At 35.9% G+C, this 14278-nt stretch overlaps 1 protein-coding gene across 9 annotated transcripts in view; it reads left to right on the top strand.

The window, feature by feature from the left end:
* The window catches only part of cntrl (centriolin), a 39273-nt gene that overhangs the window by 6217 nt on the left and 18778 nt on the right, over positions 1-14278 (top strand). For 3 of the 9 annotated variants that reach the window (XM_079816078.1, XM_079816079.1, XM_079816077.1), the window contains exons 1-7: positions 5756-5869; positions 6803-6992; positions 7483-7592; positions 7752-7946; positions 11935-12088; positions 12221-12441; positions 12543-12719. In XM_079816078.1, coding sequence (XP_079672204.1) covers positions 6896-6992; positions 7483-7592; positions 7752-7946; positions 11935-12088; positions 12221-12441; positions 12543-12719 — 954 coding nt within the window. In that variant the 5' untranslated portion in view covers positions 5756-5869; positions 6803-6895. Of the gene's footprint in view, positions 1-140; positions 283-682; positions 870-949; positions 1144-5354; positions 5394-5749; positions 5870-6802; positions 6993-7482; positions 7593-7751; positions 7947-9579; positions 9809-11934; positions 12089-12220; positions 12442-12542; positions 12720-14278 lie in introns of those variants that run through there. The other 6 variants (XM_079816085.1, XM_079816082.1, XM_079816084.1 and 3 more) reach the window with 6 other exon arrangements.

The raw sequence follows: 14278 nt of genomic DNA, 5'->3' as shown, positions 1-14278 counted from the left end.
TATATGTGTGTGTGTGTGTGTGTGGCACCACATATCCAATTTTTGTTTTGTTTTCATAGTTTTGTAACAGAATAAAATATATAATGTTCTAAAAGCTAGTAAAAGTTTTAAAATATAATTTATATTTAAATTATCTACAGAAAAATTGAAGGTCTAGAGCATATGACAAACCTTCAGGTTCTTAATTTGGCCTTCAACAACATTGAACATCTTCCGGCCTGGATGGCAAAGAAGCTCAGATCCCTTCAGACCATAAACCTACACAGCAACAAGATATTCTCTGTAGGTACAATTTAGCTGGGTTTTCTTAGTAATTGCTTATATTTGTTTATCGTGTGTTTAAAATAACCAATCAACAAAATAAAAAAAACCTTAAAGGGATAGTTTACCCCCCCCAAAAAAAAAGAATATTCTTTTATCGCTTTTCTCACCCTCATGGTGTTCCAAACCTGTATAACTTTCAGTCTTTTGTGGAACATAAGAGAAGATATTTTGGAAAATGTCTCAGCATTTTCTTTTTCCCATACAATGGAAATCAAAGGCTAAAGGCAACGCATGCTGTTTTTGAGTGAACTGTCCCTTTAATGTCACATATTTAACTGTTAAAAGTAAATGTATTTATACTCTATTTTTGTAATGCACAATTGCGTTACTAACAACATTCTCCACCTTTGTCACCTAGCTTCATGAGATGGCTAAACTAAAGCCTCTGAAGAACCTGACGAGTCTGACATTAGCAGAAAACCCTATCTCCAGCCTGCCCCATTATCACCTGTTCCTAATCTTTCATCTGAGGTCACTGGAAGTACTGGATGGACAACCAATCAGTCCACAGGAAAGAGAGCAAGCACACCAACGCTTTCACATGGGTACACCATCTCATCTTCTACATTTATCTTATCTTCATATGTGCTATTATAAACTGAGCCCCTTTGTGCTTTTCTTACAGAGGAAGTGGAGCGTTTGGAGCAGGAGCTGGAGTTGAGAGCTGAGGAGACTGCACAGCTTCAGAAAGAGCGGACCGCAGCACTGGAAGAGCTGGAGCAGCAGGAAACAGTCAACCAAAACCTGAGGCACCAGAATCAGGAACAACAGCGGGGACACAAGGAACTCAGGAGAGAACTGGACACCAAATCTGAACTGGTGGGTGATGGAGTCTTCACTGTCAGAACCATTTCGTCCTCACAAACTGTAATATCTTGTGTAAACAATGTTTTTTATTTCAGATCATTTCCTTAAGAAGCACCACCTAACAAAACCTCTTTTTAAAGTCAAAATTAAATCCAAAGCAGGAATAACATTACACCACTTTTGCTCAGACTTTTCCCCCGATTTGCAGATTTACAAGTCGACAAAAGTCTCCACCAGTCTGCAGATTTTGGGCAAAAAGATTTTGGAGTTCACTGATTTTACAGAAAAGTGTACGATGGGCACAGACTCCTTATTTTTTTACTTCAGATTATGATTCCATCCATAGGATATCACATTTTTTTAAATATTTTGAGCCGATTTTAGAAAACGTATTGTAGTGTAGGATACTCTACTGAAACTGAAGCTGTCCTCTATCTATCGGTGTTGCAATAAAATACAAACACAACAACAATACAAAAGTAAATTAAAATAATGCACGTTACAAATTAGCCTCAATATTTGACTCCTCAGCATAGATAAAACAACTGTCTACGCCACTCACCTCTAACTCCAGCTGTAATCTTTAAGTCCATACTGACCACGTCCACCCACCGAAGATCGCATCCAATGTGCTTAACTTGTTTTTTTTCCGCTGCGACAACTACTGCAGTCATCTCCTATATATCCAAGTTTGTTCATATGTCATGCATCTTCTAGCAATCATGCGCGTGTTTCTGTATGAGTTTGTTGTGTTTGTAACAATTTGTTTTTAGCAATTTCAGTTTTTAGTGTATGATGCCCAAGTATCACAGAATGATCACATGCAACATTTGCTGTATATTCCAAGTGTTCTGGGGGTATATGACAGGGTTTGGTAAAAAAATGTATCTACTGTTTAATGAAAATCCTGACCTTGGCAGTTTGTTTTCTGTGAGTCTATTAGCAGTTCACTCCGACTTGCCCAGAAAAAAAGTTGTAAGAAATCAAGATGAATAAAAACACAAAATACACTAAAGCGTTCTTCTCTGAGATTAATATATCTGTTTTGTTCATCGCAACATCGCGTCATTCTGACCACCGGAGTTTGAGTCTGGAGATGTTCATCTCTGGCAGAGGTGGACAGTAACGAAGTACATTTACTTGAGTACTGTACTTAAGTACACTTTTTGAGTATCTGTACTTTACTGAAGTATTATTTTTTAGGGAAACTTTTACTTTAACTTCACTACATTTGAAAGACAAATATTGTACTTTTTACTCCACTACATTTCTATCAAGGTCCTCGAAGTCAAAAGTTGTTTCTGTAGCAGCTTTCCAAGTCAGTGGATGATTTTTTTTCTTCTTTAAAAGCGTTTTTTTTTTTTTTTTTTTGCAAAATGTAAATGTCTGGGAGAAAGAGAAGCATAGACATATGGATGAATCTGAAAAAACATGATGAAAGAGCTCAGTTCAGTCTTTTTTGTTCCTCTGAGATGCCAGAGCACAAGTACTGAATAGAGCTTTCTTTTGTGTGTTTTTTTCGCACTTAGACCAATACACACAATGTCAATTTTCATTTTGGAAAGTATTCACGTAAATAAAGTTGATTATGTCTTAAGTGAACGTAAACAGTTGGGGGAATATCGGATGTGTATCAGTGTATTGGATTTGTGCATTCTGCCTTAAAGTGACAGCAGCTTTGTAAAAAGCTTTGTAACTTTTAAGTATTTAAATGAGTTCAAGGTGGTCGTATGCTAGCATGTCGGATGGATCATCACTGACTGGCTTAACCCACCATGATGGCATAGCGTGCATTTATACAACAATGCAACAATAATAAAATAATGCATTGACATAAAAAGGAAATTTACTTTTGATACTTAAGTACTTTTAAAAGCAAGTACTTCTGTACTTTTACTTAAGTAAAAATAGTTTTTAACAACTTTCACTTGTAACTGAGTAATATTTGACCAGTAGTACTTTTACTTTCACTCAAGTAATGGAGTTGTGTACTTTGTCCACCTCTGATCTCTGGCCGTTTACACCTGGTATTAAAGGGATAGTTCACAAAAAAATAAAAATTCTGCTATAAATTACTCACCTTCAAGTTGTTTCAAACGTGCATGAATTTCTTTGTTCTGCTGAACACAAAAGAAGATATTTGGAAGAATATGGAGAAGTAAACAGTTGATGGACCCCATTGACTTCCATACTAGGGGAAACATTTGTATGGAAGTCAATGGGGTCCATCAACTGTCTGGTTACCAACATTTTTCAAAATATCTTCTTTTGTGTTCAGCAGAATTAAGAAATTCATACAGGTTTGTAACAACTTGAGGGTGAGCAAATGATGACAGAATTTTTATTTTTGGGTGAACTATCCCTTTAAGAAGCGTTTTCGTCGATTGGATCACAAGTGGACGACGCTTTCATGGTGTAGATGCTCATGTGGGTAGATGCTCTCCGCCTACTGTCCTAATACGTAAACATTATGGGAAGCGCGTTAGCCAGACAGGATTTAAAGGGTACATAACACACTGTTTCTGCCAGACTCGACATGTTAATCTTGAGTACTATAGAGTAGTATTGCATCCTTTAAATCTCTGAAGAGTCTTTAGTTTTATCATAACTAAAGACAGAGCTAAAGAGTCACAAACACACACACACACACACACACACACAAAATACACCAAGGCATTATCCCTGGGATAACTTTCGATTCACTATACGTTTGTGGTGTTTACATAATATGCACTTACACGCCGTTTGCCAACAAAACACAGATATTTCATGCAGTTTCTCTCACCGCCTGCGGTTTCAACTCCTGACCGAGAACAAACAAACACACTTGCAAAACTCTGTTTGTTGCCTTAACGCTGGGTTAATATGCAAACTGCATTTTAATACCAGGTTTAAACAGGGCCTCAGTGATGAAAGTACAACGATTCTTTCTTTGGGGAATTCTGGTAATTGTATTTTATGTCACCTTTTCTAGGTGAATCAGAGGGAACTAATAGAGTCTTGAACTCATAGTCGTGCAGAGTAGACCAACTGCCAAGATCAGGATTTTAATTAAATGATGCATTGAATTCCGGGTTGTTTTTTAACAAACCCTGTCATATACACCCCGAACACTTGTCGCATGGGATCATTCTCTAATACTTTTGGGTCTTTTTTTAAAGCTTGATGCTGGTCACTTTTTGCTGCCATTATATGACGAGCGTGAACAGGAAATTTTTTTAACAGCAGGGTAAGTAAATGGTGACTTAATTAAAATTTTTGGTTGAACTATCCATTTAAGGCAAGACACTACATACATCCCACTTGCTCCATTTCTAAAATATCATCATTTATTAAATAATGTTAGTGAAAATAATGTTTTTTTTCTTGTTGAATACTGTTTCAATCTGAAATATGTCACATAATGGAAGGGAAAATGGGTTGCACATTTTTCATGTTGACTTTTATTTATAAATTATTTCATCTGCTTTCATATTAATTTCCAAATCTTTGTGCTTGCAGCCTTGCACACTCAAAATGCACTCACAGTGACCACTCAAGTACACATTATTTTCCTGTCTATTTCTTGCCAATTTCCTGTTTAGATCTCTCTTCTTACTCCACGCTTTTGTCACCTACTCCAAAGGTACTTTGTGAATGGTATTGAAAAGTGTTTTTGTGTGTGTTGCCTCATCACTTTAATTGAAAAGAAGGTCTTGGAGAGCCTGCATTTGGAAAAAGAGAAGAAAAGGGGAACAAAATCTTTTTAAACTATTAGAACAGCAAACGTATGCTCATTGCTTTAATGCACTTGATCAGTATTTTTTTATAAGATACAAAAGTTTAAACCAAGTGGCATTTATTTCAAGCAAAACATTTAACAGAAATAGAAATGAAACACAATGAATATATATATATATATATATAATATATATATTTGTTCAAGGTACTGCTTGTAATTGGACACTTTTCTGTCAAACAGTAGTGGATCACGTGCATGGTTAATCTACACCTGTGGTTAATCTACTTGGACACGGGTAAATTTGAGTAGAACTGACTTCATACATCCGCTAGAAGTCTACTTGAGACCACTTAACTATGGGTCATTGCAAAACTGGCTCTAATGCCATGCCTCAAACTTTCCCTTCCCTATTTATTTTATTTATCTTTCACTCCTGTGCTCTTACGTAAACTGTCTGTGTGTCTTCTACTGTCTCTTCTCTTCATTCCTGCTTCAATCTCAGCTTCCATATCATGCTCCTCTGCTGGATTCCCTCTGTCAGGTATTTACATGTCCTTTAACCTATGTGCCCCACCAATTACTGAATGATGTCAAAATTATGTTCTCCTGTCCTCTCAGGTGTTCGCTTAAAAGAGAGCGATGTTGATGGTATGGCATTACTATGTTCTTTAGCATGTTTCTGAGGTTTCTGCATGTGTGCATTCTATATTAATGGAAATCTTCAATTATCATTCATTACTCTGTGTATTTCCTTGAGTGTGTAACAGTTTTTTAGTACGCATATCTTTAAGATCCAGTTTCATTCAGAGATGAGAGGTTTGTAGTGATGTGTGGCTGATGTGTTTTATGGTCGTATGTAAAGTGTTTTGTTTAAATGACCTCTTCCTCATTACACAGCTGAAGCAGAAAACAGTGGAGTTGACCCAGGCCTGTCAAAAACACTATGAGCTCGAGCAGGAGTTGGCTTTTCACAAAATAGATGTCAAGTTTGATCCTCTTCCATTTTATCCAGACCCTGTAAGTTTTGGTTTTGTTTAGGTTTAATAATAACTAAAGGATAAAGTAGATAATTCATTGAGATTTTGTTTTGAGAAAAAGGGATTCATTATAGGTTTTTAATTTTTTTTATTGGTAAATTTACACTACTGTTCAAAAGTTTGGGATTGAGGGTTTTTGAAAGAAGTCTCTTTCTCCCCAAGTCTACATTTATCCATCCATTCTCCTCCACTTACGGGACTGAGTTGTGGTGGCAGCAGGCTAAAGCTGCCCATGTGTCCTTTTCTCCAGAAACTTCCTCTATCTCATCCTGGGGGATCCCTGGGGAAATGCTCAGAACACCTCCACCACAAGGTGTCCAGGAGGCATCCTGGGAATGTGTTGATATGTTGATTTGGTGCTCAAGAAACATTTCTTATTATTATCAATGTTGAAAACAGTTACACAGCTAAATATTTTTGTGTAAACCATGGTAATCTTTTTTTTCTGTATTATTTACTGAATATAAAGTTCAAAAGAACAGCATTTATTTAAAATAAAAAATATTTTGTAACTTTATTAATGTCTTTACTGTCAGTTTTGATCAATTTGATGCATCCTTGCTGAAAAAAGGTTTTAATTTAAATAAAACACAAAATATATATCTTACTGACCCCTTTTGAACGGTAGTGCAACTTTTTCCATCCAGTTATGTAGTGCATGAATTTTGACTTCATTCAGTTCCACTTTTAAGAAAAGAATTAATATATATATATGTACAATGTATATATATACAATGTATGTGTGTTAAGATTAATAATTTAAGATTTTTGGCTAGTGTGAGTTTATCATTACATTCTGATTAATTTATAGGTGACAAATGCAATTCAAAAGCTCCAAATTACTTGGCTTTAGTAATTTTTGAATGGTAGGATTATATAAATTTTTAGAGACATCATTCTCTATTTTGTTCAGGAGGTGGAGGTAGAGAACTTTTCTATCGACAGTCCCTACATAGGGAAGTCTTGTCAGAAGAGGAACATCAAATTCCCATTGGAGGTGGAGAGCATGGGAATACGAGACCAGCAGCAGCCAGCCTCAGCGGACATGACAGAAACAGACTGCCCCAGAAAACATGACATGTCCAGACATGCGCAGCTCAGAGGTACAAAGGTTCAAGGTGTATTGACATTGTACTAAAGGGTCTAAATAGTTATAGTTTAGGTTTAGGTAGGATTAAGGGATGTAGAATAATTAATATGTGCTTTATAAGTACTAATAAACAGCCAATATCCTATAATAGGCATGCTAATAAGCAACTAGTTAACAGCGAGAATTGAACCCTAAAATAAAGTGATGCCTCATTTAACAATCTGTAGTTTTTTTATTCTTGATACCAGCAATGCTGCTCTGATTTGAGACTAAGTTGCATACAATCGCCTTGCTTGCACATACTGTATATATAATAACACCCTCCAATAAAACTGAAACGACTGTTGATGACCTTGTAATTTGGTGGGTTTGAAACAGTAGCCCCACAAAATAATCAAACCAAGTGTCATCTGCAAACAAATGATGCAGGACATTTTCCCCTTTTTTATGGGACTAATCCACATCTCTGCAGTTCTCCTAATGCATCTGTGTTTTATTTTTAGCTGAGGTTCGATTACAGCAATTACTTACAGAAATTGAGGTGAGAGAGCAGCAGATCCTAAGAGCCAGTGAGGAGCTCCGGCAGCTAGAGGAGACAGCTTCTCAGAGACGGGTGAGGTGTTACCCTTTAAACATCTGTGAATGGCTCTATGTCACCACTAGCAGTTATCCTTGAGAAGATTTCCTCTGTTTTATGTAAAACTTGATGGCAGAGTCCCCATTAATTTTTTTTTGTTAATTATTTAATTTATCTATGTTGGTTTGGACATAGATCTGTGAGGCTGAGAAGGAGCAGTTCAGGCAAGAGCTTCAGAGGAGGATACAGAGGCTGGGAGAGCTGAGAGGAGAGATGGAGGCCGTGGAGAGGCAGCTGGACACACTGAATACTGAGAGAAATAAAGCCCAGAATGAAATGGATCAGCTGCAGAATCTACTGCACAGCCTGGATCCCAGTGACCCCAGACATGTCAGTAACACTTATGCTTAAACACTTATGCTTTGCAAAAATATTTTTACATTTATATATAAAATATTTATATATAATATGAATGATATATATATATATATATATATATATATATATAGTTTATATATATATATATATATATATATATATATATATATATATATATATATATATATATATATAGTTTATATATGCATATATTTCTTAAATAAATACCTTTATGTTTGTGTATTCAAATATACATAATAATTATACTCAGTACACACACACACACACACACACACACACACACATTCTTCTAAAAGTTAATGCAATTCATTAGCCAGAAATTCACTTAAAAAATGTATTTAAATAAATATGCGTATTTTACAGTTCATAAACATATGTATCATGAACTGATATAATGTTAAAGTTGGCATGAAATGAAAATTCACCCCATCTATTTTCATTTCATGCATGTTATAAATCTTATTTTGAACAATTCATACCTGCATGTTTCTTTTTTTATATATCTTAATGTTTAATCAAAATGTCATAACGTGACCATCCAATAAAAACTTCTCTCAGACTTCTCTCACATCTCAAAATCCAATCAGCAACCAATACATTGAACAAGTCCCTACAGTACTTTTTTTTCGATAATCCATTACACTCAAATATGTTACAATACAGAAGAAAAGATCTATCGCTTCTTCCATTGCATGAACACAACTTTAATAATATTATCTATTAAAACTATATATATCTACTTAAGATAAACCCTCATAAAAATACAGATGTTCAAAATAAAAGGCCACATTACAAACTAGAGTTAATCATTTTTATTATTAACATGTTTTAAAGTATAGGCTGTTAATGGTTGCCAGACAACTTAAAGCATTACAATATAATTAAACTGAAATGCAGTTACAGCTTTGTCTGTATTTGCTATTTTTCCCTGGTTAAGAATAAGCTTAAACAAATATTGTATTATAGAGTTAGTATAGTTTATACATTAAAATGTTAAAGGATATATACAAGAATATTTTTCTTTCAAGAACAATGGTTACACATTTCTACAACATGTGTTACTGTTTACACCCATGTGTGATCACTCTTAAAGGTTCACGCTATGCTTTCAGCAACATCTGCAAATGCCACAAAATATTTTTAATGGGTGTGTATTATATTGTCTAAGTCTATGTATATTGTGTTTTCACCACACGCATCTGAACTCTTCAAATGTTTTATTCAGATGTGAAATCCTCAGTCTATTTATGTAATATAACAACAAAGTGCATGTCTTCCTGTTTTCTGTTAAAGAAAATGTTCGGCATACAAACAGTGTAGTCGAAAATGCGTCTCAGTCACTGATGTGTTGTGGTACCTCCCTAACAACTAAGGTGACAATAATAAGATGAAGTTCTCTATGGAATTAATCATCACTAACCCATGATGCTCAGCAACAAGTAGCAGTCATATAAAATGAGGCTCCTGTCTCTTTAAGAAAGAAGAGAGAACTTCTGTCCTAGGGGAAATCTGTTGATGCTGTGGGTGGAGCCAAAGAGGTTCCTTACTCCCACCCGGCCCCAGACAAGGGCACTCATAGGCTGAGGCAGAAGGGTTTCCTGTGTTGATTCAAAGAGAGTTGAGAGGAGGGTGGAAAAAGTGCAGGGATAGAGGAGGAGGGGGAGAATGAAATCTATAGGAGAGGGCTACTTTTAATGATAGCTGAACTCTGTGGACAATAGCTCTGAAGTTTAGAGTAGTGGAGCTAAAGGGGACAGGTTCACTTTCTTTCCCCTCCTGGGTCAGCAACAGGAGAAAATGGATATATAGAGACAGAAAGGGAAGAGATGGCAGCCACACCGCCGCTGTAGTAAGTAAGTACCCCACTGGGGTCAAGGAGGGGCTCATGAGAGGCTGCTGTCATACTGTTGCAATTTGGGACTCTTGATTTTGTTTGTAGCAATGATTATTGGTACGTTACAATAAGAACATTTAATTTTTTAAGTTGATCAAAACATGCTACATTAATGTGTAGGTTTGAATATATATTGAATATATTTTCTGTGTTTTTAAACAGGAAATTTCAGAAGCATTATGTCATCAGGCTTTGCTGGCTTGCATATTTTACATGGCTTACATTAAGTTTGAGAGCAGTTAGCATAATAACAATGTACATGGTTAAATTACTATGACCAAACCATTAGATAAAAATAAGTACCTTTGGTATCTTCATTTAAAAAGAAGGTTGGTTCAAAGAACTTTCCTGTTTGTGTAAAATAATGCTTAATAAAATTGTTACGTTATCACTTTGAGATAGTGTTGTACGGGAAGAGGAAGTGTATGAGTGGAGAAGTAACGAATGCGGAAGTCCAAGACTGTCCCTTCTTCCCAATTCGCATACTGTCCACCCTAAATAGTATTCAAAATTGCTAATGTTGAATAATATTTAGGGTGGATAGTACACTGTAGAAAATGAATTCTTTCTGCTTTCCTACTTTTACAGTCTTAATTTCACGTTTAATTCAAGTCAAGCTATCTTACTTTATATTACACTTCCTACAGATTGTTTCAAAGCAGCTTCACAATGATTACAGGAAAATGATTTAATGATGCGAACAGAGCTCATTTTGGCTGTAAAGTATCTCTAAAAAGAAAATGGTGTAGTTCAAAAATAGTTCAGTTCTGTGTTGATTCAGTTCCGTTGTAAAGATCATCAATTATTAAATTAGTTTTCATTTAATTTCATTTAATCTATAAAGCAGTCCAGCAGAAAACAGTGATGTCATTGTCCAGCTCAGTTCAGTTCTCATCCAATAAGGTCAGTGCGGAATAAATAATATTGTTGAATATTAAGTGTCCCCAATCAGAATATTAAAGGTCTCCTATGAGAAAAGTGATGTCCATACCAGAACTATAACAATAACGACAATGTGTTACTTGCAATTTGTGAGCGAAAATTGTTTACACCAATTTTTTCAGTGTATGTGAATTGGGATGCAGGGTCTTGGTCTTTTGTTCTGAGATTTGTATCAGATTGATTTCAAAAGACTACAAATCATTTATCAGTCTAAATCAGTTTTAAATGCATTGATGACAAATAAAACCTAGAAGTTCTACATTTTCTAAAGAAATGTGAGGATGTTTGCCAAATGAAAGTCCCCTCCAGGATGATGGGTGTTTTGGGTTGTTGCCAGGATGTTGCTATGCAGCTGCTAAGGTGGTCAGGTGGTTGCTCAATGGATGCTTACTGGTCCACGTCTAATGAGTCCACCCCTAAAGGCCCGTTTACATCAAGAACAATAATTATAATGATATATCTAACTATGATGATAATTATAAAGATAACTATATTGGTGTCCCGCCCAAGCGTGCCACACGAGTCCTGAAAAGTGAAGCCAAAGTGTCTCGATCGCCCCCAGGTGGCTTGATGCAGTATAGGTCATAAACTCCGCCCTCTCCATGTAATGTAATGGATGGGACATAGACAAACTAAACAATTCAATTACACTTCAAATACATTTTTTCCAAAGATGATTTCTGTCATTTTAGGCTGTTTTTATCACACTGATGTTAGTTCAGGTGTTCGTTCTTTAAATAAGTTTGGTTTTAGTTTTAGTTAGTTATTTGATGTTATAAAAAAGGGGGGTGATGTTATGATTGACAGCTTCTCTGAGCGAAGTAGTCACTGAGGCACCAATAGACATTTTTTGAGTACTTCGGGAGGAGAATCGAGCTTTAATTTTATTTCTACATTTCCATAACTGTTTATTTCACAAAAAGTTGTTGATTAGGCGGGAGTGTGGGCGGGACCTTGATATTGCGGCTCCCAAGGGGGTGCCCAAGTCAAAAAAACTATTTAAAGTAGTTATATTAACATACTCTTTATAAAAATAAACACTAAAAATAAAGATGGACAACATTAAACTGACATCATATATATTACTTGTGTTGAACTTATGTGTCTACTGACTTTGCACTGACTCTGCCATCTCTTTTGCAGGCCCATGTGAAGGCTCAGTTGTCCAAAAAGACGCAGCTGCTGGCCATCATGAGCAGAAAACACAAGGAACTGGAGAGCAGGCTGGATGATATGATCACACGCATTTACAAGGAAACGCAGGAGATCAAAGAACTAGAGCAACAGCTTACAGATGGTGAGGAACTTTTTATAATTTTTCTTTTACGTTTATTGGATAGTGATGCAGTTGAATTTATTATGAATTTATTGACGAATACAATATATTTAAATTAAAACCAGTAAGACAAAACAATCTCTACTCATTTAGGTCAGATAGCTGCTAATGAGGCACTCAAGCATGACCTGGAGGGCATCATCTCAGGTCTCCAGGAGTATCTGCAGGGAATGAAGGAACAAGCACGAAGAGCCCAGTCAGATTGCAGGCGTCTGCAGAGGGAGAAAGATACTCTGCAGCACCTCCTATGTGAGAAGGAGCTTCAATGCACACAGATGGAAAAAGATGCTCTGAGTGCTGAAAGCGTACAGGAGGTTGGATTCTGTTTCTGACACGATGTTCAACTGCAGTTTTAATACACCACTCTGTAATAATACGTCAAACCAACATTATCATATTGTTTGTTGTTTTATAGGAGCTGCAGCATGAGAAGCAGGAGTTGGAGGATCTGAGGAAGAAGAATGAAGAACTGAAGCAGACTCAGCGTCAGGTCCGTGAATATGAGGCAGAGCTGGAGACCCAACTGCAGGAGAGAGATACTGAGGCCACGCAACTGAAGGAGGAGCTGGGCAGATTACGTAGACTCAGTCAAGTAGGAAATCTCTTCATAGATTTTTCATATTCATCCATAGTTTTTAGAGTAATGGTTCACCTGAAATTAAAAATTTTGTTTTCCATAATCTCCAAATCTTTATATTTTATATATCACAAAATGTTAGCTTGAATATTCACATTGCCCTTTTCCATAAAAAGAAAGTGGACTGTGATTAGTGCCAGTCAAGCTACAAAAAGGAGCAGCTCTCACAATAAAACAACACTCAGGGCTTGACATTAACACCGTTGGCGGATGTCATTAGCATCCTCCAAATACTGGTGGATTTCAGCAGTGGCGTGTAACGCTGTCACTCCTACTAGCCACTTTGGGGGGTTGAATTTGATATATAATACAGCATATATATTTTTCACTTTTAGTATTTTAAAAAAGCGTCTGAAATAATAAACTGAGTGCAATGTAGTGTTGTCAAAAATATAGATTTTTGCATACATATCGATACTGAAATATCTGAAACGCTTTCAATACTTTTTTTCCACAGAATAGATCCACGATACCAGCTGCTCTTTCTCGCTCTCTCATCTCTCCGACAGCGAGTTGACACACAAACCCACCTCCCCTCACTCACTTGTTTCATTTGCTCCAGATGAATATTGTTGATGTTACTGGGCTTGAATAAGCCACAGTTGCTGGTGAGCAAAAAAGTTAATGTCAAGCCCTTTGTGCTCTAAATTTCAAATATTCTTGATATGTCCTCATCTTCTTGAAATATACGTCAACAACAACAGTGGCTAATGGTTTTCTAAAGTTATTAGCCACTCAGCCTTTTTGCTGGCCACAATTTTGACATCGATACCATGGGGGAAAACTGCCATATAGATATTTTCAATATTATCTCATAATTTGGCAGCAGGTATTTTATGCTGCTGTCACTTTAAGACCTGAGATACAGATCCCTTATACTGTTACACATGCGTTTTTTTCTCAACTGTTTAAATTACATTACTTAAAACATAACTCAACAAGACTGTGTCTTTGACTGTTTAAGCTCAATAAGCAGCAAAAAAGAACTCAATTTAGTGCTTAGATGTACGATGCTAGTATCTGGCTTTATTTTTTAGCACAAAATCTGAGGGAATGAGTAAAATTATGCACAAAATGTGCAATCCCACATCGAAACTCAAGACCTGTAACATCAACAATATTCATATTGTATCCCTAGTCATTTAAATCCATGTGTGTGAGGATTTTTAACAAAAGGTTTTGTTATTCACTCTTCCACATATTCAAATCTAGTACACTACTGTGTACTAAGTTTTGTGGTCTTTGGGTTAATATCTTTTTTTTATTTTTATTTTTTTATTTGTACAGTTATAAAATGTTATATTTTAAATAAATGCTCTTCTTTTGAACGTTTTAGTCATCAAAGGATGCTGAAAAGAATCACGGTTTCCACCAAAATATTAAACATTATAATATTTTTTAAACATTGATAATAAGAAGAAATGTTTCTTGAGCATCAAATCAGCATATTTGAATGATTTCCTATCCTCAAAACTATCCTTTTAAATGTTAACATTTAAGTTTCCTTGCCTTCC

Source organism: Gobio gobio, assembly GCF_949357685.1.
Source record: "Gobio gobio genome assembly, chromosome: 4".
Lineage (NCBI taxonomy): Eukaryota > Metazoa > Chordata > Actinopteri > Cypriniformes > Gobionidae > Gobio > Gobio gobio.
The sequence above is the reverse complement of the archived record's forward strand: the minus strand, read 5'-3'. Positions and strand labels throughout refer to the sequence as shown.